The sequence below is a fragment of the Sminthopsis crassicaudata genome, chromosome 1 (genome assembly GCF_048593235.1).
Source record: "Sminthopsis crassicaudata isolate SCR6 chromosome 1, ASM4859323v1, whole genome shotgun sequence".
NCBI classification, from domain to species: domain Eukaryota; kingdom Metazoa; phylum Chordata; class Mammalia; order Dasyuromorphia; family Dasyuridae; genus Sminthopsis; species Sminthopsis crassicaudata.
In genome coordinates, this window is record NC_133617.1 from 341751638 (window position 1) to 341776803 (window position 25166).

At 32.4% G+C, this 25166-nt stretch overlaps 1 protein-coding gene across 3 annotated transcripts in view; it reads right to left on the bottom strand.

Annotated features, from left to right (window-relative positions):
• The window catches only part of ICE1 (interactor of little elongation complex ELL subunit 1), a 74630-nt gene that overhangs the window by 22173 nt on the left and 27291 nt on the right, over nt 1-25166 (bottom strand). For all 3 annotated transcript variants that reach the window (XR_012484379.1, XM_074279148.1, XM_074279149.1), the window contains exons 7-13: nt 24381-24418; nt 21632-21714; nt 21300-21339; nt 21151-21210; nt 19009-19098; nt 16822-17261; nt 1261-6195 (exon numbers count right to left, since the gene is read on the bottom strand). Coding sequence is in view for 2 of the 3 variants with exons in the window: in XM_074279148.1 (XP_074135249.1) it covers nt 1261-6195; nt 16822-17261; nt 19009-19098; nt 21151-21210; nt 21300-21339; nt 21632-21714; nt 24381-24418 (5686 nt within the window). In the remaining variant the exon portion in view is untranslated. The remainder of the gene's footprint in view (nt 1-1260; nt 6196-16821; nt 17262-19008; nt 19099-21150; nt 21211-21299; nt 21340-21631; nt 21715-24380; nt 24419-25166) is intronic.

Genomic DNA, 25166 nt, shown 5'->3' on the forward strand with positions numbered 1-25166 from the left:
AAACCAAACCTCTTTAATCTTAAGATTTCCTTAAGATTATCTCTAATTCATCCTATATACATACACCTTGTCTGTACATAGTTGCTTACATATTGTCTCCTCATCTGACTGTGAGGTTTTTGAGAACAGATTGGTTTTTGCCTTTTGGGTTTTTTTTTTTTTTTGTATCCCTAGCACTTAACATAAAGCCTGTAGCACAATAAGTACTTAAAAAATAATTGTTGACATGAATTACCTTTTCATCTCTCATACACATCCCTCTTCTTTCCACTCACACTTTTGAATCTTGCTCCAGGGTCTCATCATAACACATAGACTACTGCAATACCTACTGCTTGATTCCCCTCATCTTAAGGAAGTCTCTCTCCATTCTAATTTATCTTCCACACAGCTACCAAGTGATCTTCTTACAATTCAAGTTTAACTAAGTCTCCCCTTTACCTAATAAACTGGAATGGCTCATCTTTGCTTCCAGGAATAAATAAAAAGTTCTCTCAAGCCTTTTAAAGCTATTCACAATCTTTTCTATTTTTCCAACATTTTTATATTTTACTTTCCTTGACACACTTTGCATGCCAGCCACACTAGCATTTTTGCTGTGCCTCATGTAGGACACAGCATCTCCTGACCCTATAAAGCCTTTTCACTGGCTGACTCCAGGACTGTGATGTTCTCCCTGGGAAATTTCTCTTCCACCCATTGCTAATGCCTTTTCTTTTAGATGACACTATATAAGTGTGTGTATCCACTAATGTAAGGAACCCCACACTGAAGCAGATCAGCAAATCATCTATATTGTAGTTGCTGGAACTCTGAAAAGCTGAAGTTACTTACTTGTTTATGGTTACATAATTAACATGTTTAAAAGAAAGAATGTGAACCTACTTTTTCTTGCTTCCTTTACTTACTATGTAACATTTTTATATTATGCAATTAATTATGTAACTTATTATGTTACAATAGGCTCTCTAAACAAAGGCTATTGATTATAACAAAATGGCTTAAGATTAAATATACTTGCTTGCTTTGAAAATAACATTAAATTTGAGATATTTTCCAAAAGAAGCTACTAGTCCTCCAAAATCTTACAGCAAAGTTGAATGTGTAGTAACTGCTAAATAAAGCAATTATGTGGTACCATATTTTATGGGGCTAGCAATTCTTAAAACAAAAAATTTTAAAAAGACTTTTGCAACCTGTTGATTTTCAATACAAATATAATAATTATATACAATATATACACTAGATCAAACTACATACCTTCTTTGTGGTACTAAATTCACAAACAACTTCTTTCTCTTGATCTCTCATGACTGGCTTTTTTGAAACATTTCCTACATGCACATGACTTCGGATGACAGGTAACAAATCAAAAGATGACTCGGCAATCTTTTTCAGGACATTACTCATGTTGTTATCATGTGACTCTTTATGTTCCTGTAAAGTCGAAGATAATTCTCCAACAGTGTTGTCTGTCAGTTCCTGAACAGAAGAATTCTCATCATCATGTGTCATGACATTTTCAGCTTGAGGAGAACTAGCCTTAATGATTTCTGGTGCATCTACCTTAATCTCCAATTTTGGTGACTCACTGTCTAGACGTAACCTCTTTGCACTCCTTAATATGGTTGATGGTACCAAAGGTCTTTTCCCACCATGACTCTGGAAACTTGTAAGCTCAGGCTCAAAATCTTTTAGTTTACCTTGATCACATTCAGTATTAGAAGTGCTTCCTGTTTTAACAAAAGCAGTTGAAGCAGAAGTGATTGCTTTGAATCCTGTAATATTATTCACAGGCCCGGGTAAATTTTTACAATCTGCTGGAGGACATCTATTCAGCTGAATATTCCCTTTAAGAATGTTAAGTGTCCTTGCCCTGGCAGACAACTCTGGATACATGGTATCAAGGATTTTTACAGAGTTTTCCTGGGGTCCTCCTAGTGCAGTATTATTGCCAACTGCCAATGGAGGAAGCCTTCCAGGCACAGGAAGTGCATGCTTTGGTGTGGCAGCACAAAATTGCAAAGGAGATGATAAGATTCTCTGACTGGCAGATGCATCTGAAGGAGATGGAGTACTATGCATAGGAGACTTGTACCGTGGATCATCAGACAATGGAGACATCAGTGGAGGGACTGGTGTATCACGCAATGGGGAAATCAGATCATCAAGTGGTGAAGTTAGAGAAGACTGACTAGAAGTTGACATTAGAGGGGAAACTGGATGCAGAGTCCTTGGGGGTGTTGCAAGCAATGGTGCAAGCAAAGGAGGCAAAGGTGGCCCCATCTCTTGCCTTATTTTACTCAGAGTATCAGGAGAACATTTTGTTGGTGTAGAAGTATCAGCAGTTGCCAAAACTGGCTGAGCTAAGTGACTGTGTTGAATTTTTGCTTTGCTTTTTACCCTTGAAGACTTTTTAGAAGCTTTGCACTGCTTAACTTCAGCTTTAGATTTCGCTAAAGCTTTTGTCAGTTTATGTGATGATTCTTGGTTTGACATTTTTGACCCACGCTTATTTTGATTGACTAAATCAACAAATGGCTCAAGTTCTAAAGTATCAGTGCTATCTAAGGAAATACTTGGGGATTCTGAAGTCTGATTATTTTCTTGAGAGTCAAAATTTACATCACACATAGATGAATTCCACAGCGTGTCTTTATCAAAGATACCATTTTGACCATTCTTTGAACCATCTTTCTGTGTGGATAAAGGATCGTCATCATAATATTCATTAGATGGGGAGTCACTCTGATTTTGTTCAGAATTTGGTGTGTATTCAGTAGAGGCAAGAGGATCAAGTGCATCTTCTAAGATATCTCCAGAAAGAATAGCTTGTACTCTAGAGACTGCCTCAGGAATTTCATGCACTACAATTTGGTCCATGCTTGACTGGATATTTCCATCCTTTGTAATCATCCAATCTTCAGATTCTTTGATACTTAAATTCAAATTATCATGTTTTCCATACCCATTTACAATTTCTGGATTCAGCCTAGATGTACGATGGAGCAACATACCTTCTTTAGAATTTCCAGTATTTTGGTCAATGGCACTTTTCCCAACTTTTTCCATTTCTGTGGCATCTTTACTATCATTTCTTCCTTTGGCTGCATCTGAATATTCTATATGTTCTTTTCTTTGAGTGTTTTCATTAACAAACCTATCAGTACACGACTTTTTTTCAGCATCAAAATCTAGAATCAGTGATGATTGTTTTATGTCTGATGAAGGCTTAATTATTTTATAGGAAAGAGATTTTTCTTTCAAACATCCAGCTATAATACTGTTACGTGTGTTCAGAAAGGAAACATCAGGAGATTTAGTATGAGAATCTTTACAAAAGTTTTCAATACCAGGTATATCTTTGGTGTAAGTCTTAGTGGTTTCCCCTAGTAAGCAATAGGTAAACTGACTTGCACACTTAACCTTTCTTAAACGATTACATTCTTCTTCTGAATCACTTGTTTCTTTGGAAACTTCATGAGTTTTTACCCAAGAGTGTTTTCTCAAGTTTTCTTCAGATACTTTTCCTATTTTTAGTTTGTTTTTCATTTCCTTGTTTGCCAATACTTTGTCAAAACATTCTGAAACAGAGTTCCTTGAAGTACAATCCTGTGACTGACTATTTTCGAGAAGCTTAAATATCTCTGATGTAGAAAATCCATTTGTCTCAGAAACAGTACTTAAATTAAAATCTTTCAGGGCTGATGTCAAATTCTCTATGTCTAAAGAGCCTCTTCTTTTCATACATGCATGAGCATCTTTATAAGTATTAGTTTTTCCTGTTTGCATTTGTGGTTCTTTGTTGAAATTTTGCTCTTTGGTTTCGTGGTTAGTTACAGTTTCATTTTTACTTTTACTATCATAACTAATCTGATCATACATCTCATGTTCAGAACCATGTTTTGTGTCTTCTGGACTACCCATATAGCACTGTACAATGTCATTAAGTATATTTAGGCTAACTTGGGTCTCATTTTCATTTTTTTTGGTTAGGGATAAAGGGAAAGCACATTCTTCTTTCATATAAGAGTTCAAACAAATATTCCCAGGAGTTCTCTCTTTCTGAACTTGTTGAACTTTAAGAGACACAGAGTCCAAGGGTGTAATTAAGACTTCTAAATCTGATATAGAAGCATCTCCTGAGCAAATTTCTTCTGTGGTTAAATCATCTGGAAGTGAAATATTTGTGGATGGAGAGAATTCCTCTTTAGCACTCATGGTACCAAGATGACCTTGATTTTGCAGATCTTGTTTTTTCTCTGCTTCTGACACATTACTCTTCTGGCTCTGGAGGGATATCTCTTCAGATCTGGTTGATAGTTTTCTAATTGTCTCATAATGAGAATTTTCTACTAATAAAGATTCACTAAAACAGTTTAAATCTGTTGTTATCCAGGAAGCAGAATCTTCTGCTGAGGAGCAGTTTACTGCCTCTATTTGCTTGACTTTTAGCAACTGGCATTTCTCTTTGTCAATATATTCTGCTTTAGATGACATATGTTCAGTTTCAGTGTAAGTATTATCAGGTGTCAAAGTGCTCTCTTTAACATGAGACTCAAGATCTTTCAAGTTGGTAACCTGGAGCTCTTCAGATTTCAACTGCTCAGAAATAATCGAGACCTGGTTATTAAAAGTAAATGCTATTGGATTTGCTTCCTTTCTATGAGAATCCAATTTGGGTGATGACAGAACATTTTCTATAACAGGAGTTTCTGTCTGTAATTGCTTATTATCTTCTTGTTCACAGCTGAGTTTAGCTTCTGGACTTCCTTCATATTCTTTGTCTATAAGCATACCAGCATCTATATTATGACATGAAGTACTTATATCTAAATGATGATCTCTCTTTACCAAGTCACTCTGAAATGGTGTGGAAATTAAATCATCTGATTTAGTTGTACTAAGCTCAAGTCTTGGTTTTTCAGTTTCACATTGTTTATCTCCTGTGTCTTTTTCAAATGTTGCCTGATCAACCACATAGGTATTAGCCATGTCTTTTGATTCATCAGAACATTTTGTGTCTCTGCTGATTTGACCAGTAGGCATGGGTGTTGCCGAATTAGGGCTCAAAGCATGTATGTTTTTCTCAACATTATATTCTTCTTTAGAATAATCTGTAGATTCAGAATGCTTATCTATTGTATCTGAAATATTATGCATTGTTTCACAGGATTTTTGTTCTGCGCAATGGAGTTGATTTGGAACAGTCTCATTTAAAAAGTCCGTATTTACAACTTCAATTAAAGTACACTGTCCATTGAATTTCCAAGAAACCTCATTATTATATCCTAAATCAAAAGAGAACTGAGGATTACTACAATTAGATGACATGACATGGGGAGAAGAGAGAACATCTGTCTTGACATCAAGTTCACTTGTATCCATCATAATGAGTACATCTTGTTTGGATTCAGAAGGATTCTGTTTATTAAATCCTTGCATTTCTTTTGCTTCTTTTCCAGGCAATTCTCTAGTTATTTCTTGCAAATGTTCAGAAACCATGAGCATTTTTTCATTTTTAGAGGTGAATCCGTTAACAGATATTTGTTTAGAAAATTCTAATTTGTGTGATTCAGGTCCTGGCAATGAGATTTTTTCTTCAGATGTAACTTGTACAACTAACTTTTCCTGGCTAAGCAAAGAATTACATATTTCTTCATTCAATTCAGCATTTTCTGTCACTTGCATTAGGTCATCAGATATCGTATGTAAACACTCAGTTTCAGTGGGTATATGGGGAACTCTAAAGGTTGCTCTTTTATTTTGCAGTGGTGTGACATTTCCTTCTTTGTCATCTTGTGATATACCACCTTTATCTAAGACATATTTATTTTCATCTTTTATATTTTCATTTGATACTGCATGATGTTCTTTATGGAGTAATGGGTTAGCACATGAAAAAGGCATCTCCATTTCTTTTGAATTAGGTTTACTACCCTTGAATTTTAATCCTGTTGGTAAAATATCACACCCAATAGCTGTTTCTTCATTCATTTCCAGATTCACTGGATCCTGGGTTCCAAGATCTGGTTCAATTTGTTCTATAACTTTTCTACTTTCTTCTTTCCCTTCAGAAGAGTTAGAAGTATTCAGAGACTCAGATGTGCCATTTTCTAAAGGAGATTGCATAGTATGTTCTCTATCCACCAACTCTTCTTCACTGGAATCTGTAAAATCTCCAAAATAGTCCTCCTGGGGAGAAAAACAAAACAAAACAAAACAACAGCTTATGATTAGTTGCTTCAGCTTCCTTAAATCAAATAAAGTTCAGGTTCAACAGATTCACTTCTTTTCCCCTTCTCTTTACCAAACTTTTTCTTTTCTTTTCTTTTGGGAGGAGGTCAGAGAGAAGGCACAAAAAAATTAAATGGCTTTCCCAGAGTCACACAACCATTAAGTTTCAAGTTTTGAGAATGGATATTAACTCAGGTCCGCCTGACCTACTGGCACAACCTAGCTGTTTCCTACTCCAAGACTTTTAATGAAGAATTCAGTTTATTATCATGTTTATTAAAGAATTGATCTATTTATATAAAAAAGATGCTCATTATTAACATATATCAACGTTCCTACTCAATTATAAACCACTTAATCAAATATCAAGTTTATATTTCTAAAATTCAACACAGAATACAAAACTGTATGTGATTTGATTATAGAACAACACAATCATCACTATCTTTAAACTGGATGCCATGCCTCCCCTTAGCTTACTATGGCTACCATAATCACACAAAGCACAATGAGATTCATCATCTCACCAGAGAGGTTTGCCATTTCAGTGATAAATTCTTTAGCCAAAAACATCCCTGAGACAAAGACAAATCCAAAATTAGATTTTTTGGATTTTTAAAGTGAAGATGGCAAAGTGGTAAAGAAAAGGGGCAGGTAAATGTGAAGACTGAAGAGGATTTGACTAAACAATCATTAACATAGGTGTTAAATGTAAGGTCCTTGTGTACTTATCAACAAGTGAACATACCACTTCAAGAAATGAATCACATAAATCTTCCAACTAGAAGACAAAAGTTGCAGCTAAAAAAAGAAGCTGGTGGAATTGGTATTATTGTGCATCCAAAAGCAACAACAAACATTATTGAATGGGACATTTATTATTTTTTATTCATGCAGTGCTTATAATAAGCATTTAAAAACCATTACTATGAAAATAACTGAAACTCATGCATCAATATTTATTGCCACTAAGGAGATAGCGAAATTTCATAAAAATCTCTAAAATCAATCATTATAAACTTTAATTCCAAGGGATTTCAATGCATATGGAAGTAATAGATAAGGAAGGTGAAAAATGTTTAAAAATAGGGTTCTTAAGAACTGAGACCACAAAAAGCTTAAAGAAAATTTTCATACCCACTAATCATAAATACTTTTAATTTTCATATCCACAAATCCTAAATACTTTTCTTGAGAAAAAGGTCCTAATATAATATAAAACATATACAAAATACAATACATATTGTAATACAAAACATATAAAGTAACTTCAAATCAAACAAAAATGGTTAGATTTTAATGGGCATGATATTAAAGATTATTGATGAGGAATTCCTTTCTGCATCAGCTCTCTACTGAAAGAAAGGTCAAATTAGAAGAATGAAAATGAGATGGAAGTCTTGCAAAATAGAGCAACTCCAACCTGAATTAATCAAATAAATTTGTTACAGTAAACCCTGGGAAAATGATAAAACAGACATTGACATGAACTATTAATATTTTCTTAAGGTGATTAGCCAATCACCATAGATAACTATAGATAACTACTATGGGGACAGAAAAGATATGAATTCATAAACTCAGAAGACAGTGAAGTACCTCAAAGAAAAAGGTCAAATGGTTGCAAGCCCAAAGAGAGTTCTTAGAAGAATTTAAAGGGATTTTAAAAATCAAATAAAAGAAGTCCAGAAAAAATTAGGGGGAAAAATTATGAGCAATCCAAGAAAATCAAGAAAATTATAAAAACAAAGCCAACTGGAAGATGAGATCCAAAAACTCAAGAAAGAAAATGCTTTAAAAAAAAATAGAATTGGAGAAACTAATGATGTTATGAGACAATAAGATGCAATGAAACTAGTCAAAAGAATGAAAAAACTGCAAAGAATGTGAAATCTCTTTTAGAAAAATAATTGATCTATAGAACAGAACAAAATATAAAAATTGTTAAGACTCCCTAAAAGTTAGGATCAGAGTCTCTAGATATATTACAAGAAATTAAGGAAAATTACTCTGAAGTTCTATAATGACTGGGTAAAATAGAAAGAGAAAAAAAAAAAAAAATCCGCCTATCACCACCTGAAAGCTATCAAAACAAAAACTCATAAGAATATTATTGCCCAGTTTCAAAGCTTCCAGGTCAAGGGAAAAATCTTAGAGCAAGAAAAATAAACCAACAAAACATCCCATCAAGTTAAATAACACAGAGCTACAATCAAGATAACATAAAATCTAGCAACGTCTACATTAAAAGACCAAAGGGGGCAGCTAGGTGGTACAGTGGATAGAGCACCAACCCTGAAGTCAGAAGGACCTGAGTTCAAATTTGACCTCAGAGGAAAACAAAAACAAAAACAAGCAAAACAAAACAACAACAACAAAAACAGAGCTTAGAACAAGAGCAAAGGTTTGCAACTAAGAATAATTACCCAGCAAAGATGAATTAAAAATAATGGTAACTTAATGAATTTAAGACTCTAGGGTATTTGTGACAAAAAGATCATAACTTAATAGAAAATTTGACATGTAAGATTCCAGAAGAAACATAAGGTAAATATTAAAGAACAATTAATTATGAAGGACTGAATATGGTCAAATTGTTTAATTCTTATATGGGAAAATATTATATGTATTTTTAAGAATATTACCATTACTTGGGTAGTTAAAAAAATATACATATAGTTATAGGAGGTTTGGGATTGAGCTGAATATGATGGGATGATTCTAAAAAATAAAACTGGGGAGGAAAAGATAAAATGGAACCATTATCTCACATAGAAAAGACCTAAAAGGAAGAACTGTTATAGCAGAAGCAGATGGGGAAGAAGGGTAGGTAGTACCGGAACTTTATTCTTATCAAAATTGGATTAAAGAGAAAATAACACATACATCTAAAAGGATATAAAATTCTTCTATTTAAAAAAAATTTTTTTTAATTTTTTTAATTATAACATTTTTTGACAGTACATATGCATAGGTAATTTCCATTCATTTATTTATTTATTTATGACATTATCCCTTGTATTCCCTTTTGTTCTGAATTTTCCCCATCCTTCCCTCCAACCCCTCCCCTAGATGGCAGGCATTCCCATACATATTAAATGTTATAGTATATCCTAGAAAAAAATGTTTACAGCAGCCCTTTTTGTAGCAGCAAGGAACTGAAAACTGATTGGATGCTCATCAGTTGAAGAACAGCTGAATAAGTTATGGAATATTAGTGTTCTATAAGAAATGATCAGCAGGATGATTTCACAGAGGCCTGGAGAGATTTACATGAACTGATGCTAAGTGAAGTTGATGAGGTTTATAATTGAAACTAGGTTTAATTGAGGTCTAGTGGCAGGTTTGGGGTACAAGGAGTCAAATAGAGCTCCCTTGTATCCCCTTTGGATTCAGCACAAGGATACAGAGTTAAATGGGGTCTAGTAGCGGCGCAAAAGTCCCCTATAAAGGAATTTACAGACCCCAAAACCTAGATTAATAAAAGAGGTTTATCATGGGGTTTGGAAGTAAGGTTAAAAGGTGTTAGGTAAAGAGAGGAGGGCACCAGAACCAGGTGGTTCCAGTGGGCAGAAATCCTTTGACATGGCAGATATAAGGCTGCCATGTTTGGGATCTCTGCAAAGAGAGCCAGCTTGGCTCTTTTATAATAGGAGACTTTAGCTACAAGCTGAAGGAGGGCTTGTGCATGGAGTTCCATGTTGGCTCTGGGCTGGGTTTCAGCCAGGGTTAGAATTTGAATTGAATTCAATGGGTTTCAGATTGAGACAGATAAAGATGAAAAGGTTTGTACTTAGAGTGGAATCCCCTCCCTGAGGCAGACCAAGGAGGTTTTCTCTTTTAAGGATTTTTCAGAGTTTTGGGGTTTTCCTCTTCAAAGAGAGTAACCAAGAGAACATTTTACATAGCAATAATAAGATTATGAGATGATCAATTGTTAGAGACTTGGCTCTTTTCAACAATAAGGTGATTCTAAGAAATTCAAATAAACTTGTGATGGAAAGTGCCACCTGCATCCAAAAAGAGGACCGTAGGATCTAAATGTGGATCACAAAATGGTATTTTCCCTTTCACAATTTTGCTTTTTTTTCTTTCTAATTTTTAATTTTTTTTTTCTTGTGCATGATGCATAAATGTGGAAATGTTTAGAAAATGTGTACATGTTTAACATATATTGGATTTGCTATCTCTGGGAAGAAGAAAATTTTGGAACACAAGGTTTTACAAGGATGAATGCTAAAAACTATCTTTGCATGAATTTTGAAAATAAAAATCTATATTTAAAACAAAAAGTAGGAAGTGAGAGGAAAGGATTAGGGAGGGATTGTTAGAGGAGAAGATAGATTAAGAAATAGGAGGTTACAGGAGAGGATAAGGAAGGGATTCTTTAAAAGGAAATGATTTAGGGAGGTAGTAGTTATAAGTAAATTAGAGATTTAATGAGATATAAAGTAAAAAACAAAAACAAAAAAACAACAAAGAGGATAATAGTGAAGAAAATTGGATTAAGGGAAATAAACAACTAGTAATTATAACTTTGCATTGTAAATAGTCATAACTTAGAATGTGAATGGGATGAATTCACCTATAAAAGGGAAACAGCAGAATAGATTAAAAATCAGAATCAGAATCTGAAAACATGCTGTTTACAAACAACACATTCAAAATACAGAGTTCAAATAAAAGGCTGGAATAAAATTTATTGTACTTCAGTTGACAAATTTAAAAAAAAAACATTATCTCAAAGTTAAAACAAGTTTAATTAAGCAAAATAAATATTAAACCAAGTGCACCAAATGTTATAGCACCTAAGTTTTTAAAGGAAAAGGTAAATGAATTACAGATAGAAGTAAAAAGTTAAAAAAAAAAAAAATCAGGGAAGAAATAGGAAGGACTTAACCTCTTTAAATGAGATAAATCTAACAAAGTCAAGAAGATGAAGAGAATATTAGATAAGATAAATAAGATTTTTCTTAGTAGCAGAATACTTTATAAAAATCAAGCATCCCTTAAGGTATAAAAACTATATAATGAAATGCAGAAAAGTTAATGCATTCTTTTCAGATTATAGTGCAATAAAAATTATATTCAATAATGGACCATGAAAATAAAAGATTAAAAAATAATTGAAGACTAAATAACTTAATCTTAAAGAAGAGTAGGTTAAACAATCAATAACTTCAGCAAAAAGAATGACAATAATGAGACCACATATCAAAACATGAGAGGTAGCAAAAGTGGCAACCAGAGGAAAAAAATCTCTAAATATTTATATCAATAAAATAGAGAAATGGAACATCAACAAATTTCATAAAAACATGGAAAAAGAACATATTAATGATTTCCAATTAAACACTAAATTGAAAATCCTAAAAATTAAAGTTGAGGCTAACAAAATTAAGTGTTAGAAAGCCCAAATAAAAGTAAGAAAACCAAATCACTGATATTAAAAATGAAAAGGATGAATACAGCACTAATGAAGATGATATCAAAGCAATTATAAGGCATTATTTTGCCCAATTATCTGCCAACAAATGTGGCAATTTAAGTGAAATGAAAGAGTATAAAAATAAAAACTGCGTAGAGCAATGAAAGAGAAAATAGAATAACTAAATAAATCTACTTTAGGAAAAAAAAAAAATTTGAACAGGCCATAAATGAATTTCCTAAGAAAAAAAAGCACCAAGACCAGATGAATTGAAACATTATTAATTCAACAGGGCAGGTAGGTAACACAATGGATAGAGGCCCTGGAGTCAGAAAGAACTGAATTTAAATCCCTCAGACATTTCTTAGCTGTGTGACTTTGGATAAGTGATTTAACTCTGATTACTCAAACATTATTATCCCCAACCCCCAATCCTATAAATGAATTCCACCACATTTAAAAATCAACAACTTCTAATATTAAGTAAATTATTTTGAATAATAAGCAAAATCCTTTTATGAAACAAACTAAGGGGAATAAAAAGAAAGGAAGAAAATTATAGATCAATTTTATCAATCAATATGGATGTAAGAATTCTAAATAAAATACTAGACTACAAATGAAATAAAAAAGTAAGAGACAATAACATAATACCATGACTGCAAAAATGGTTTAACATGAGGAAAACTATTAACACAATTGATTGTATCAGTAACAAAAGTAACGTGTTTAATAAAATACAGCACTCATTCCTAAAAAAACAAAAACAAACAAACAAAAAAAAAAAAAAACAAAAAAAAAAAAACATTTGAAAGCAGAGTTATAAATTAATTTTCCCTTAAAATGATAAAAACGTATCTACCTAAAGCCACCAGCAAGCATTATCTGTAATGGTAATAAAGCTAAAAAGCCTTTCCAATAAGATCAGGGGGAAAGCAAACCTACTATCATCAGCATTATTCAATACTATATTAGAAATTCAAATAACAAAAATGAAAAAAACAAAACAACAAACTAAAGGAATCAGAATAAGCAAAGAGGCATCAAACTTTCTCTTTTTGCAGACAATATGGTATATTTGGAAAATCCTAAAGATTGAACTAGAAAATTAGTGAAAACAATTTTAGCAAAATAGCTGGATATAAAATTAACCATATAAATAATCATTGTCTCTATATGTCACCAACAAAATATCCTACAAGAAGAGATGGTAAGAGATAAACCCAGAAATGAAATAAACATAATTATAAAACACTTTTTACAAATAAAGTCATATTTAAATAACTGGAGAAATGTTAATTATTCATGGGTAAGCATAATCAATATGATAAAATGACAAAAGTTATTAGTTAAAAAACTAAGTAAAACTAATCTATTTCTTCAATGACATCTTAAATTACCAAACATATTTTTTACTGAATTTGAAAAACTAAGAAAAATCATTTCAAAGTACAAAAAGTCAAGAATATCAAAGGAACTAATATTAAAAAAAATGTAAGGGAACATTTACCAGTGCCAGCTCTTAAACTACACTATATGGGACTGGCTAAGAAAAGTGATACAGCATTATCTCTAATATGCTGTATGATGTACAAAGGGGATGCAGAAATAAATATTCCTGGGAGTCTTCATGGGGAGAACTGTGTATGAGCAGCCATGCTTAGGGATTAACAAAGTGGCCAATTGTTCTAACTAGCATGCAGTAGTCTATAGTTTCTGGTTATTCAAAAAGAGATAATTGAACAAAATTAATAGAGCCAAAGAAGTTGATATAAATACCTTCACATAAAGAGACAAATCAAGAAGAAAACACTGCATTTTATACCTAGTAGTTTTTCTATTAGGAAAAGATGCTCCATAGATGTTTGTGAACCAAAAGATCTATAAAGACTGGAATCAGTGGATGGAATTAGATTTAAGGTTGGCCTTAAGTGTAGATTTTAGGAACAGACAATTGTTAACAATTGGTTAGATTTCAGGCTTTAAATTTAGGCATGAATAACCCCTTGAAGGGAAAAGCAACTCCCATCATTGACTTGCGAAATTCTAAGGTTTTTCTGATCTTTAGCCAAGCATCAAAGAGTCCTGCTAGCCAATGTCTTGGAATTTTTCGAGTGATGGAAGTGTGCCCAAGTATCTCGGCATAAGATATTGCTAAAAAGTAAAATGCCAATAAAGTATAGAAACGTTTGTCTCAGTCATCACTGTTAGATCACTGGTTCTCAGACTGTGGATGAAGGATCTCTATATAAAAAAAAATGTAAGGGAACATTTACCAATGCCAGCTTTTATACTATTTTATATGGGACTAGCTAAGACTATTGGTACTAGCTAAGAAATAGAAAGTAAGATGAGTGGAACTAAGGAGACATATAATATACAATAGCAAATTATTACAGTACCCTTGTGTTTGACAAATGTAAGTATTAGAGAAAAGAATTCATTTTTTGCTAAAAATTATTGGGAAACTTCGCAAGCAATTTAGCAGAAACTAGGTACATCAATAACTTGGGACATAGACCATTATATTACATCATTTATCAAGACAAGGTCAAAATGGACACATGATCTAAAAATGAAAGGTAAATATCATAAGTAAATTAGAAAAACTTGGAACAGATTTATGGATAGAAGAATAATTTATAGATAAATAAGAAATGGATAGCATTATGCAATATGAAATGGATAATTTCAATTACAATGAATTTTTAAAAAGTTTGTACAAATAAAACCAATGTAACTAAGATTTGAAAGGAAGGAGAAAATTGGAAAATGTTTATAGACAGTTTCTCAGATAAAGGTCTCATATCTCAAATACATAAAGAACTTTGTCAAATTTATAGAAATGAGTCACTCCCCAATTAATAAATGGTTAAAGAATATGAAAAATAAATTTTTCAATGAAGAAATCAAAACTATCTAAGGTCCTATGAAAAAATGCTCTAAATCATTATTGAGAAGATAAATGTAAATTAAAACTTTAAGATCATCTTATACTTGTCATATTGGCTAAAACTATAGACGGACAAAGTCACAAATGTTGGAAGGATTGTGGAAAAACTGGGAAACTTTCCAGAGAAAAGAGTGAAAACTAGATGTATACCATAGTTTTACATATACACATATAGTTATATCTAATGATAATCTTCTCTAAGGAGGGGAGGGACAGGAGAAGGAAAAAAAAAAAAAAGCACACAGTTAAGAGCACTTACTATATAGTTTTTCAAAAAAATGTACAAAGTACAAAATAGAAATTCATGGTCTTATGCTGAATCTTCTTTTATGTTGAACTGTGTACATGGAAATATTCTTTTTGTTTTTGTTTTTGCTGAGGCAATTGAGGTTAAGTGACTTGCCTAGGGTTACACAACCACGAAGTATTAAGTGTCTAAGGTCAAATTTGAACTCAGGTCTTCTTGACTTCAGGACTGGTGCTCTACCCACTGCATAATGAAATATTATTTTTTCCCTAGTCTTTCTCTAAATTCAAAATGAATTAATTTAAAAAATAATAGACTTGAGAAAATTTAATGAAATAAAAATTAAATATTTTCTTTTCCCCATTACAAGTAAAATCAATTGTTAACTTTTTTTTTTAGTTCTGAGCTTCAAAGTGTATCATTTCTTCCTTTCCCATGCCTCCCCTTACATAATCTTACATAGATTACATATGTGCAATGATGTAAAACATTTTCATTTTAGTCAATTTGTACAAAAATTTCAGATAATATTAGTTCTTTCTCTGAAGGTAGATAGCATTTTTCATTATGAGTCCTTTAGGACTGTCTTGGATCACTATTGCTATTAACAATGTATAGCACAAGTTTGCTGTTACTACGTACAATGCTCTGGTTCTGTTCATTTCACTTTGATTCTGTTTACGTAATTAATAGTTCCAATTTTTTCCGAAATCATCCCATTTGTCATTTCTTATGAAACAAAAATATTCTATTACAATCACATAACACACCTTGTTCAACCATTACCCAATTGATGGGCATCCCCTCAAATTTCCAATTCTTTGCCACCACAAAAAGATCTGCTACAAATACTTTTATATAAATCGATTCTTCTTGCTTTTAAAAAAATCTCTTTAGAATATAGACCCAGTAGCAGTCTTGTTATATCAAAGGATAATATAGCTTTTCAGATCTTTGGGCATTGTTCAAAATTGCTCTCCAAAATGTCTGGATCAATTCACAACCTCACCAAGCATGCAGTAATGTCCCATTAGACAAATAATAATAAATATATGGGGGAGGGGAAGAATCTAGGTTTTTTTTCTTCCTTTTTTAGGTACTCATTTAAAGCTCAGCCTTTAAAGGACATTTCTGACCCTGACCAAAGAATTCATGCAACCAGCGAGATGGAATTCTTACCATAACCCTACCATTGTTCTACTCAGGTTATAATGGAGAATTGTCTGCCCATAGACAGGCGTGTCTGGGTTTGAAGATCAGTCTCTTGATCTGACAAGTAAAGAGTCTCCCATTAGAATCCCTCATTAGAGCCTCTCACTACAACAGGTCTATACCTCATTATAAGAGTTGCTTTCCACCTATCAAGACCACACACACACACATACACACACACAAATATTTAGCAGCTAATAAGTCCATCTCTGGTTTATAGGAGAAAGCTAATAATTATCATTTTATTAATTATTTGTAGCCGTAACTAATAAAATTGATAATTGGCTGTAAATCATGTCTAACTTTTCATGTTTACACCCATTTTTTTCCAAATCATGTCCAACATTTATCAGTTTCCATTTTTGTCCTATTAGCCTATCTGATGGGTATGAGGTGATATCTTAGGGTTGTTTTAATCTGCATTTCTCTAATCACTGGTGATTTAGAGCATTTTTTTTCATGATGATAGATAGATTTGACTGCTTTGTCTGAAAATTGCTTATTCATACCAGTTGACCATTTATGAATGGGAAATGAATCTGTCCCCAAAGTTTAGCTCTTTAGACTTATCAAATACTAAATTACTATGATCACTTACTACAATGTTTTGTGTACCTAATCTATTCTAATGATCTATGATTTTTTAAAATCCAGTACCAGAAATCATCTTTTTTCATAGCTACCTTACATTAACATTATAGACAAATGTTTATTAGTAACAAATGCAAATAATCTGTAACTTACAGGTGCAAGTGGAGATGATGATGGCACCTGACATCGTAATGGTGTTGGAGGAGGTGTGGACACTGGGGACAGAAGTGGTGGGGGAAGTCTGAAGAGGTCAAAGATGGCTTCCAGATCCTTCACAAGTGGTTTATCTTCCATATCTTCCGGATCAGAGGAATCAGAACTATTTTCCTCCCAACTGCTCGGCACAAAAATCTCAGGATTTCTGTCCTCATGAAAAGCTGAGTCATTACTGCAATCTTGTACATTGACAGTGATGGGACCATCCTCCTCAATGGACCTACACTCTCCGAGGAGTTCCTGCTCTAACTGCACAGAGAAGCTTCTCAGGCAAGTCTTCATTTCAGGAGATCTGAAGTTATTGCTCTGAACTCGAGATAGCAGTCCATATTCTTCAACAGATTTCCTAGATTGTGTATTTTCTTTGGCAGCCTTTTCTATAAATAGATATTTGAAATTAAACTTTGGGATATTCTTGCACTCTTGCAGTACAATTCTACAAACTGGTCATTCTAAAGGAAATATATAGTCAAAGGCAAAAATATTCTTAATTATCTACTCTAAAATTGAGTATCATGTAAATATAAATAAACTTGCCATCTTTCAGACATTAATACTAACTTACCAAGAAGGTATATCATTTGAGATTTATGTCTACTGCTTTAATAGGCTCATGTCAAAATGCATCTATTTCTCTTGCTTTTGTACCAACAAAAAACATGTAGCACAGTTAGTTTCAGGAATGTGGTTTATGGAAAAACTGCCTAGCCCATAAGGGAAATATACCTGCGACTGGAGCCACCTTACTGCAATGTTCTTACCAATAATGAATTAGAAAATACAAATGATTTATAGCATATACGAAAAAAGAACTTTCTGTTCTCAATTTTAATTAAATCAGATTGCCAATAATTAAAAAGATAAAACCTCTAAGTCAAAGGAAATTGTAGTTGCCATTCTCTTTTCGTCAAGTGAGCATTTCCTAAGAATATAAGAAACCCATATTTGTTTTCATTTCTACAACACAAGAATATAAATAATATATTTTGATGACAGATAATAGACTCTGTCCAATAGCTTCATCTTCTCAAAATACTAATCAAAACACACTCATTTTCATAGGGCCAAATGTTTAAAACAGTATTATCCAGTGAAAGATAGGCCAAACTTATAAACAGGTAAACCATTATGAATTGCAATGTTTATTTGAAAAATCACATGTAACTTTATAAAAATGTCCAATTCTAAAACTGACCTATGGGTCAACAATATTCATGTTCTTGTCTTCTAGATTATTCTTAGTGATTTTGATCACTGCAAATAAAAGACAATCAGTACATGTAAATTTTAAGTGGCCTAGGAACATATCAGCTAAGCTTGTTGCCATCATGACAGCTGCCAAAAGTCACAGTGAATGTCCCTTCCAAGTCCATGAACTGGGAAGGAAGTTGAGAGATAAAAGATGATATAATGCCATTTTTGTTCAATTCTAAATTCAAAACAGGTGTACACCATATGTGGAATATTAAATTTAATAACTGCATTGCCTACAACCCTAAAGACCAGAAAGAAAAGTAAGCCTATAAGGAATTGATACTGTTTCAAAATACTAAATCAAATCAGGGTTTTACCAATCAAATACAAGAAGCATGATATTATGGACAGCCCTCTGAGTTGGCTGCATGACTCTGTGTAAATTCCTTAAAATCTCGGTATTTCAGACAACTTTATAAACTGAATGACAGTTAACTATCTATAGCAATAGAGGATATTTCTTCTTCATACCTCTCTATGGCCATGAAATAATAAATCTGAACAAAAACCAAATGGAAAAAAAAAAAATCCAAATGTTTTAAACAACATTTAAATGTTTTAGAAAACTTTTAGATTAGTGTTTAGAAGATGTCATCAGTTTGGTAACAAAGGGATTGGCTTACTAAATTGACAAATTTTGGTCAAATGATAATTCTCTTATAATATACTGAACCCAATCTATCTTTGTATTCCATGGATTTTTTTTTCAGTTATCACTAAACATTCATTGATAGAAACTGTAGCAAATCAAAAGCCAAATATATTATTTACCAAGTACACAGTAGGAATCATGCTATGATAGAAGAAAAAAAAAAAAAAAAAAACAAACAAAAATTTTTTTCTGATAATCTTTAATATAGCTCGCCTTACCTTGGACATCTTCATTGTCTTCATTCTGTAGCCTTTCTTTTGTAGAGTCAATGCACAACCAGAGCTCCTTCAAAAGCAGTTTTATTTTTTCTAAGAAAAATATGGAAAGCATTAAATTTTCTTCATTTATCAAAATTTACTTTAATCTAGCTGAGCTAAGACACACTGCTCTTGGAATAATAAATATTTGATGGAGCCTGTGACTTAAGTGTGGCTTCTTCTCGGGGTCTTAGTGCAAATTCCAAGGATATGGAAGACAAAAAAGGGGGAAGACTAAGGATTTAGAAGTCAGGTAAGTAGCAGGATCACAATTATTAAGAAAAGATGAAGTTTTATGAACTTTGGACAGGATATAAGGCTAAAAAAAGATGTTTTTCATCCTAGTTTGGGTAAATATGGAGTTGAGGAAGATAGAGGTCTGAATTCCTAGAATGGACAAAGAAGGCTTTTAGAGCCCACTGGTCTGAGTAAGAAGATCAGGAGTAAAGAGAACAGGTAGGTTTTCAAAGCAGTGACAGGGATGAGCAACAGTAGCCTCAAGTAATCTCTGTTTCTTATGGTACACTAGAATAGACAAGGGATCCTATTGATTTCCTTGCTTAGTTACCAGAAAACTCCAATCTTTCTTTTTTCCTACTAAACAACATTTTATTTTTTCTAATTACATGTAAAAACAGTAAAACTGAATCTTTCTTAGCTATTCCATTAGGATCTACCCAAATAAGTGAAAAAACATTAAAATTGTGCATTATAATTATTACCATGCACTGTTAATTCAAACTAAAACCTGAAAAAGTCTCCATAGCAATATAATAAATTCCATCTAACAAATGAGGAAACAGAGGTTAAATCCTCTTATCCAGAGTCATAAATCAGAGTAGCAAATGTATACATACCTTAAAAGAAATCGATTTACTACCTCAAAGAATTAGATCTGAAGGAGAACCAAGAGGTTATCTGGTCCAAAATATACCTGTGGAGGAATCCCCTATTCAGCAAAGCTAACAAGAGGTCATACAATTGCACCTAATAATTCCTCATTATTGAATCACTGCAGACTCTACTATCTGGTTTTCACACTCAACACTGCACTGAAACTACTTTTCAAGTTTCCCAATTGACCACATTACAGCCAAATTCAATGACATTTTATCAGTCTTTATCTTCCTTATCCACTTCACAATTTCTGAGGTCACGGCCCATCCCAGACATTCAAATAATTTCTATTTTTAATTTCTGTTCTCCTTTTTTTTCTCAAAGCATTCACTGTCTCCTCCACAAACTCCTTTCTCTCTTCCTGGCTTCTAAAGACTATCATTTTTCAAGTATTTTTCCTCTGTCGTCATCTTCTTCTTCTTCTTTATTTAAATATATCCTCCCTTTTCAGGCTCAGCTATAATCTATATGCAAACGACTACCAATAGGGAAGCAAGATAGAGTAACGGAAAGAACAAGTAACTAAGTCAGAAGATCAGACTAATTCCAGTTCTACTACTTGTAGAACATCTATTTCTACTGCCTCCTCTTCCATGCTCTAGGCCTATTCCAACTCCTTCCTAATAATCTTCTGAATGAAATGAGACAAATTTTAAAATGCCCCAAATCAAAGTCATTATTTCCCCAAGCCCAAGAGTTCCCTATTTCTGTTAATGGTACAGTTATCCTCCCTATCACCCATGGACATCAAATAAGTTACAAAATCTTATTCAACCTACCAATGATTCTTCTCATACCTAGAATAGATCAGAGATAACATCATTTCCCTACCCAGCTATTATTCCATGAAAATTAAAAATATCAACAATATAAAGATTTTAATATTCTTTGCAGAAGCAAATAATTCAGTGCACTTATTTTCTAACAGCAGCTAAGCAGTACAGTGGACAGAAAGGCTAAGTCTAGAATCATGAAGACAAGTTAAGAACCATGACCCTGAAAAAGTTAATCTCTATTTGTATCAGTTTCCTCATCTGTAAAATGGGGATAACAATAACTCTAATCTCCTAAGGTTGTTAAGAGAATAAAATAAAATAATATTTTGTAAAGTATTTCACAGTGTCTGGTATATTGTATGTAAATGTTAGTTATTATTATCATTATCATCAGATACATATACTTGAATTGAATTGAAAGACTACTCACTCTTGTCTAGGGTTTCAACTGGCTCATTACTGGAACTCTGGGTCCCCATATGTTTCAACACTAAAAATATAGAAAAGAATGATTTTATAATGCAAAGTTTATTATAAATCAAAAGAAAAATCAAATATAGTTACAAAGTCAATACTCACCTTTTTTACTATTTTGTTTAGGAAACTCATCAAGTTTTTCCTGTTAAATAACAAAATTCTGTTACAATAATCTGTTACCTATATATAGAACCCTCACCCTCCACACATCCATGAAATTCACCAAATAAACAACTCTTGGTTAGTACTTGGCACAATTTGCTAATTTTTAGTTAGCTTTGATTTTGTTCTATAATTATTCTCAAATAAATAAATGTTTCTATATGTAAAAGGTCTTAGAAGAACTCACTTTTATATAAGTAATATTTTGAGATTGACAAAGGATAACATGTAAACCTCTAAATCTTGATACCAAAGACTTTGTAGATTATTACCTGTGTCTTCTTGAGCTCTTTTTCAAGAGTTTTCTTTTCAATTTTCAATTGCTTTAAGTCTTCAGTGTGTTTTACTGCAGCTTCTTTATTTAAAAAAATAAAAGAAGATGGGAAGAAGAAAAAAGTAATTACTTTAACTATGGTTAAATCACATTCATGAATATAGACAGGCATATGGTTGCTATGTGCATAAAACTTTTCTTTGCCTATTTACTGTATCTTAAATGGAACAAAGTAAAATAGCTTCCCTTCAATATTTTACCAGATGTTAGAATTCTTACAAGGTGCTAAGTCAGTGGAATTGATAGAGACAATGGTGGTTTAACCGGGTGCTTAATAGTTCTCTAGATGTACTTAGTATTTATTAGAGTTCTACAAGATTCATACCTTTAAGAGAGCATATATAAGGAGGAACCCACTAAAGCACAAGCCCACACTCAATCAGATTCCTTCTAACTTCCACCTTTGTGCTGGCTGGAGACATTGGGAGGACGAGAGGCTGAAGCTGGCAGAGGCAAAGGACTAGCGGGAAAAGCTCTCGGAACCAAGGAGAGAGATAGCTTCTAAGAAAGCTAATCAGGCCCAAGGAAAGAGACAATACTTGGAAAGAGAAAATAAAGGAGCTGGACTGTAATACCTGGCTGCATTAGGGGTGATTATTACACTGAATTGAAACCAAGGCTGCCTCCAGAAACCCTTAAGAAATCTGCTCCCAGAGAACATTAAATTTTAAATAAGAATATTACAACTAGGATCTACAGAACTGCAGACAGTTTAAATCCAATTTGTAAATATTCTTCAGGAATTTTCACAAAATTATTTTAGGCAATTTCGAAATTGTTTCAATTTATTTGCATTTCAGAGAATAGCTCAATGCTATTTTACATTTAAAGACTTCTGTTACTAATGAAACAGTTCCTATAATTCCTTCACCTTTCATTTCCATAGCTTAAATAATCCCAATTCCTGAAACACTTTCAGATAAATCTTTACTTACAAACCTTCATTCATCTTTAAAGTTCTTATCTGTAGCTCTCCACATTCCTCCTTAGCTGTGGAGCTCCAACTTAGATAGAATATTCTAGTAAAGGTCTGATCAGTAACAATGATAATAGGATTTATTATTATTTTTATTTATTATTTATTTATATAAATATATTTATTTATTATTATTATATTTATTATTATATTTAAATTAAATTTACCTAAAAATAAAGATTGGCAAGTACCCTCTAAATAAATAAAAACTCTTCCACTGATTCATCTAACACTCCTATGCTATTTGTCAAAAAAATGTAATACAGAACAAATTCAAACTTATACAAAACAAAAATATATTTCTCCTTATGCTTCAAAGGAAATTTTTAAGATATGCTTGTAACAGTGACAAAAAGCAAAAGGTGAACTGCAGAGCACTTCCATCAATAAAAACCATGTCTCCTTAAATTCAAAACCACGTCTCCTTAAATTCACTATTAAATGTTGACACAGCACACAGGGGATTCTCTACCTATGCCTTTTACTGACAATGTTTAATACAATTGCAAAGCAAGATGAAATCATCAGTATTTGGTTTTTAAAGAATTCAAATCTAAATTTCAAATTTAATCAATATAACAAATTTATGTCTGAACCTATGTCAGTTCTTAGCTATTGCAATGTAACTTTATCCTATGTTAATCTAGAATATACTTCATTCCAAACCTGAAGTAAACTCATTTTTAAAAACAGAATTTTATCAAATTACTGAATTATGAAAGAACAGATATAGTAATTGAGAATACAAAAGGTAATGGTGATCAGGTTGGAATTCTGGAGAGTACTATGTATTTATGTCAGTCTTAGTCAAAATTATGAAAGTGTCCAAAAAAGAAAGTCAGAAGATTATAGACTCAGAGCCAGAAGGGATTAAATGGGTTATAACCAATCCCCTCATTTTATAGAGGGGGAAACTAAATGCTGAGAAAGGTTACATAACACATACAGGATTAAGGGAAGCCTTGAGTTCCAAGTTTTTCACAATACTCCAATTTTCAATCCAGTGTGCCCCCAACTGTCTAAACCTTTCCACCTTCCATAACAAATTTGCTTTACTTTTTCCTGATTCCACCATATTCCACAAATGCCCCACAACTCCAGGTCTATTTTTCTGAACAATATTGACATGTTAACTAAACAAATAAAATAACTGTTGAGGAGGTATACCATCCCAGTATAACAGTATTTTAATGAGTGTAGCAGAAGAGTAAAAGTTAATTCTTCCTCTAAACAAAGAAAGGAAAAATAAATCTAATGTGCTTATTTCTGATCCAAAGTACCAATTTTTCTGACAAAGAAAAAAATATCCAGATTTTATTATAATTTTCCCATCACACATATCATAATTTGCTTGCTTCTAAAAATATCTTTTCTTAGTAGTGACTTTCCTTAAGGAAATGAGTACAAAAGACCCATCCCTTTCAACTTTCTAAAATAAATCCATTACTCAATTGTTGTCTAGTATAACAAAACTATAGTACTCCTATTATTTGGACTGTAATATTTTGTTAAGTTATCTTGTTACAGTCAGACATTACTGTCTAGTAATTACGGATATAAGTACAGTATTTATATTTCCTTTGACAGAGTTGTTAAAGCAGTTATCTATTACTCCAGCATGAAAGATACTGTGCAAGGATCATTCAGTCAAGTGTCAGAACAAAGTAGAAATGATTTACTTTATCATCATGATCATTGTAGTGCTAATTACCTTCCAGCTTTTTCACTTTGGCTTCGAGTTTCTTCTTCCTAATTAAAATTTCAAGTTAGATAATAAGTAACAGGATAAAATATAGAATTCTGCTTCTGCAATTAGATAGCATAATATGCAGGACACAATTTTTGTTCTATATATGGCTTAAAAAAATTGGTAGACAATAAACATGGCATGAAAAGACTTGTTATTGTTTATGTGGATTTATCTCTTAATTTTTTGTAAAGTCTTACTATCGACTTGTCAAAAGTATTAGCAAAGTTAGTTCAAAACAAAACAAGAATAATGTGAAAGAGATACGGGAGGAGGGAGTTTATAATGTAACAACTTAACTAAGGAAATGAAAATCAGAAATAAACAATGTATAACGGAAATAATATTGTATCTGTTATACTAATTTCATCTTGAAGTTTCACCAATATAAACTGTCACAATAAGAAAGGCTAGAAAACACCTTATAGTAGGCAAATTGTCTGACGAACAATCAATTAATCAATTAACATTTATTAAGCACCTAAGCACTTAAGATAGAAAGATAATTTCCAAAAGTTCTATTAGAATATGCATTAATTTTAAAATCTTATGAAAGAGGATAATAATAAAAAGCAATATCATGTTACAAAGAAATGAGAAGCAATGGAGGTAAAACCAGTTTTTAAACATTTCTAGCAAGCTATCCAATTAAGCAAAGTCATCACAAAGTTATTCCAGGTTTATGAAAATAGAAGGTATTTAAACAAAAAAAAAAAAAAATTTTTTTAAATCTGCAAAATTAATTTTAAT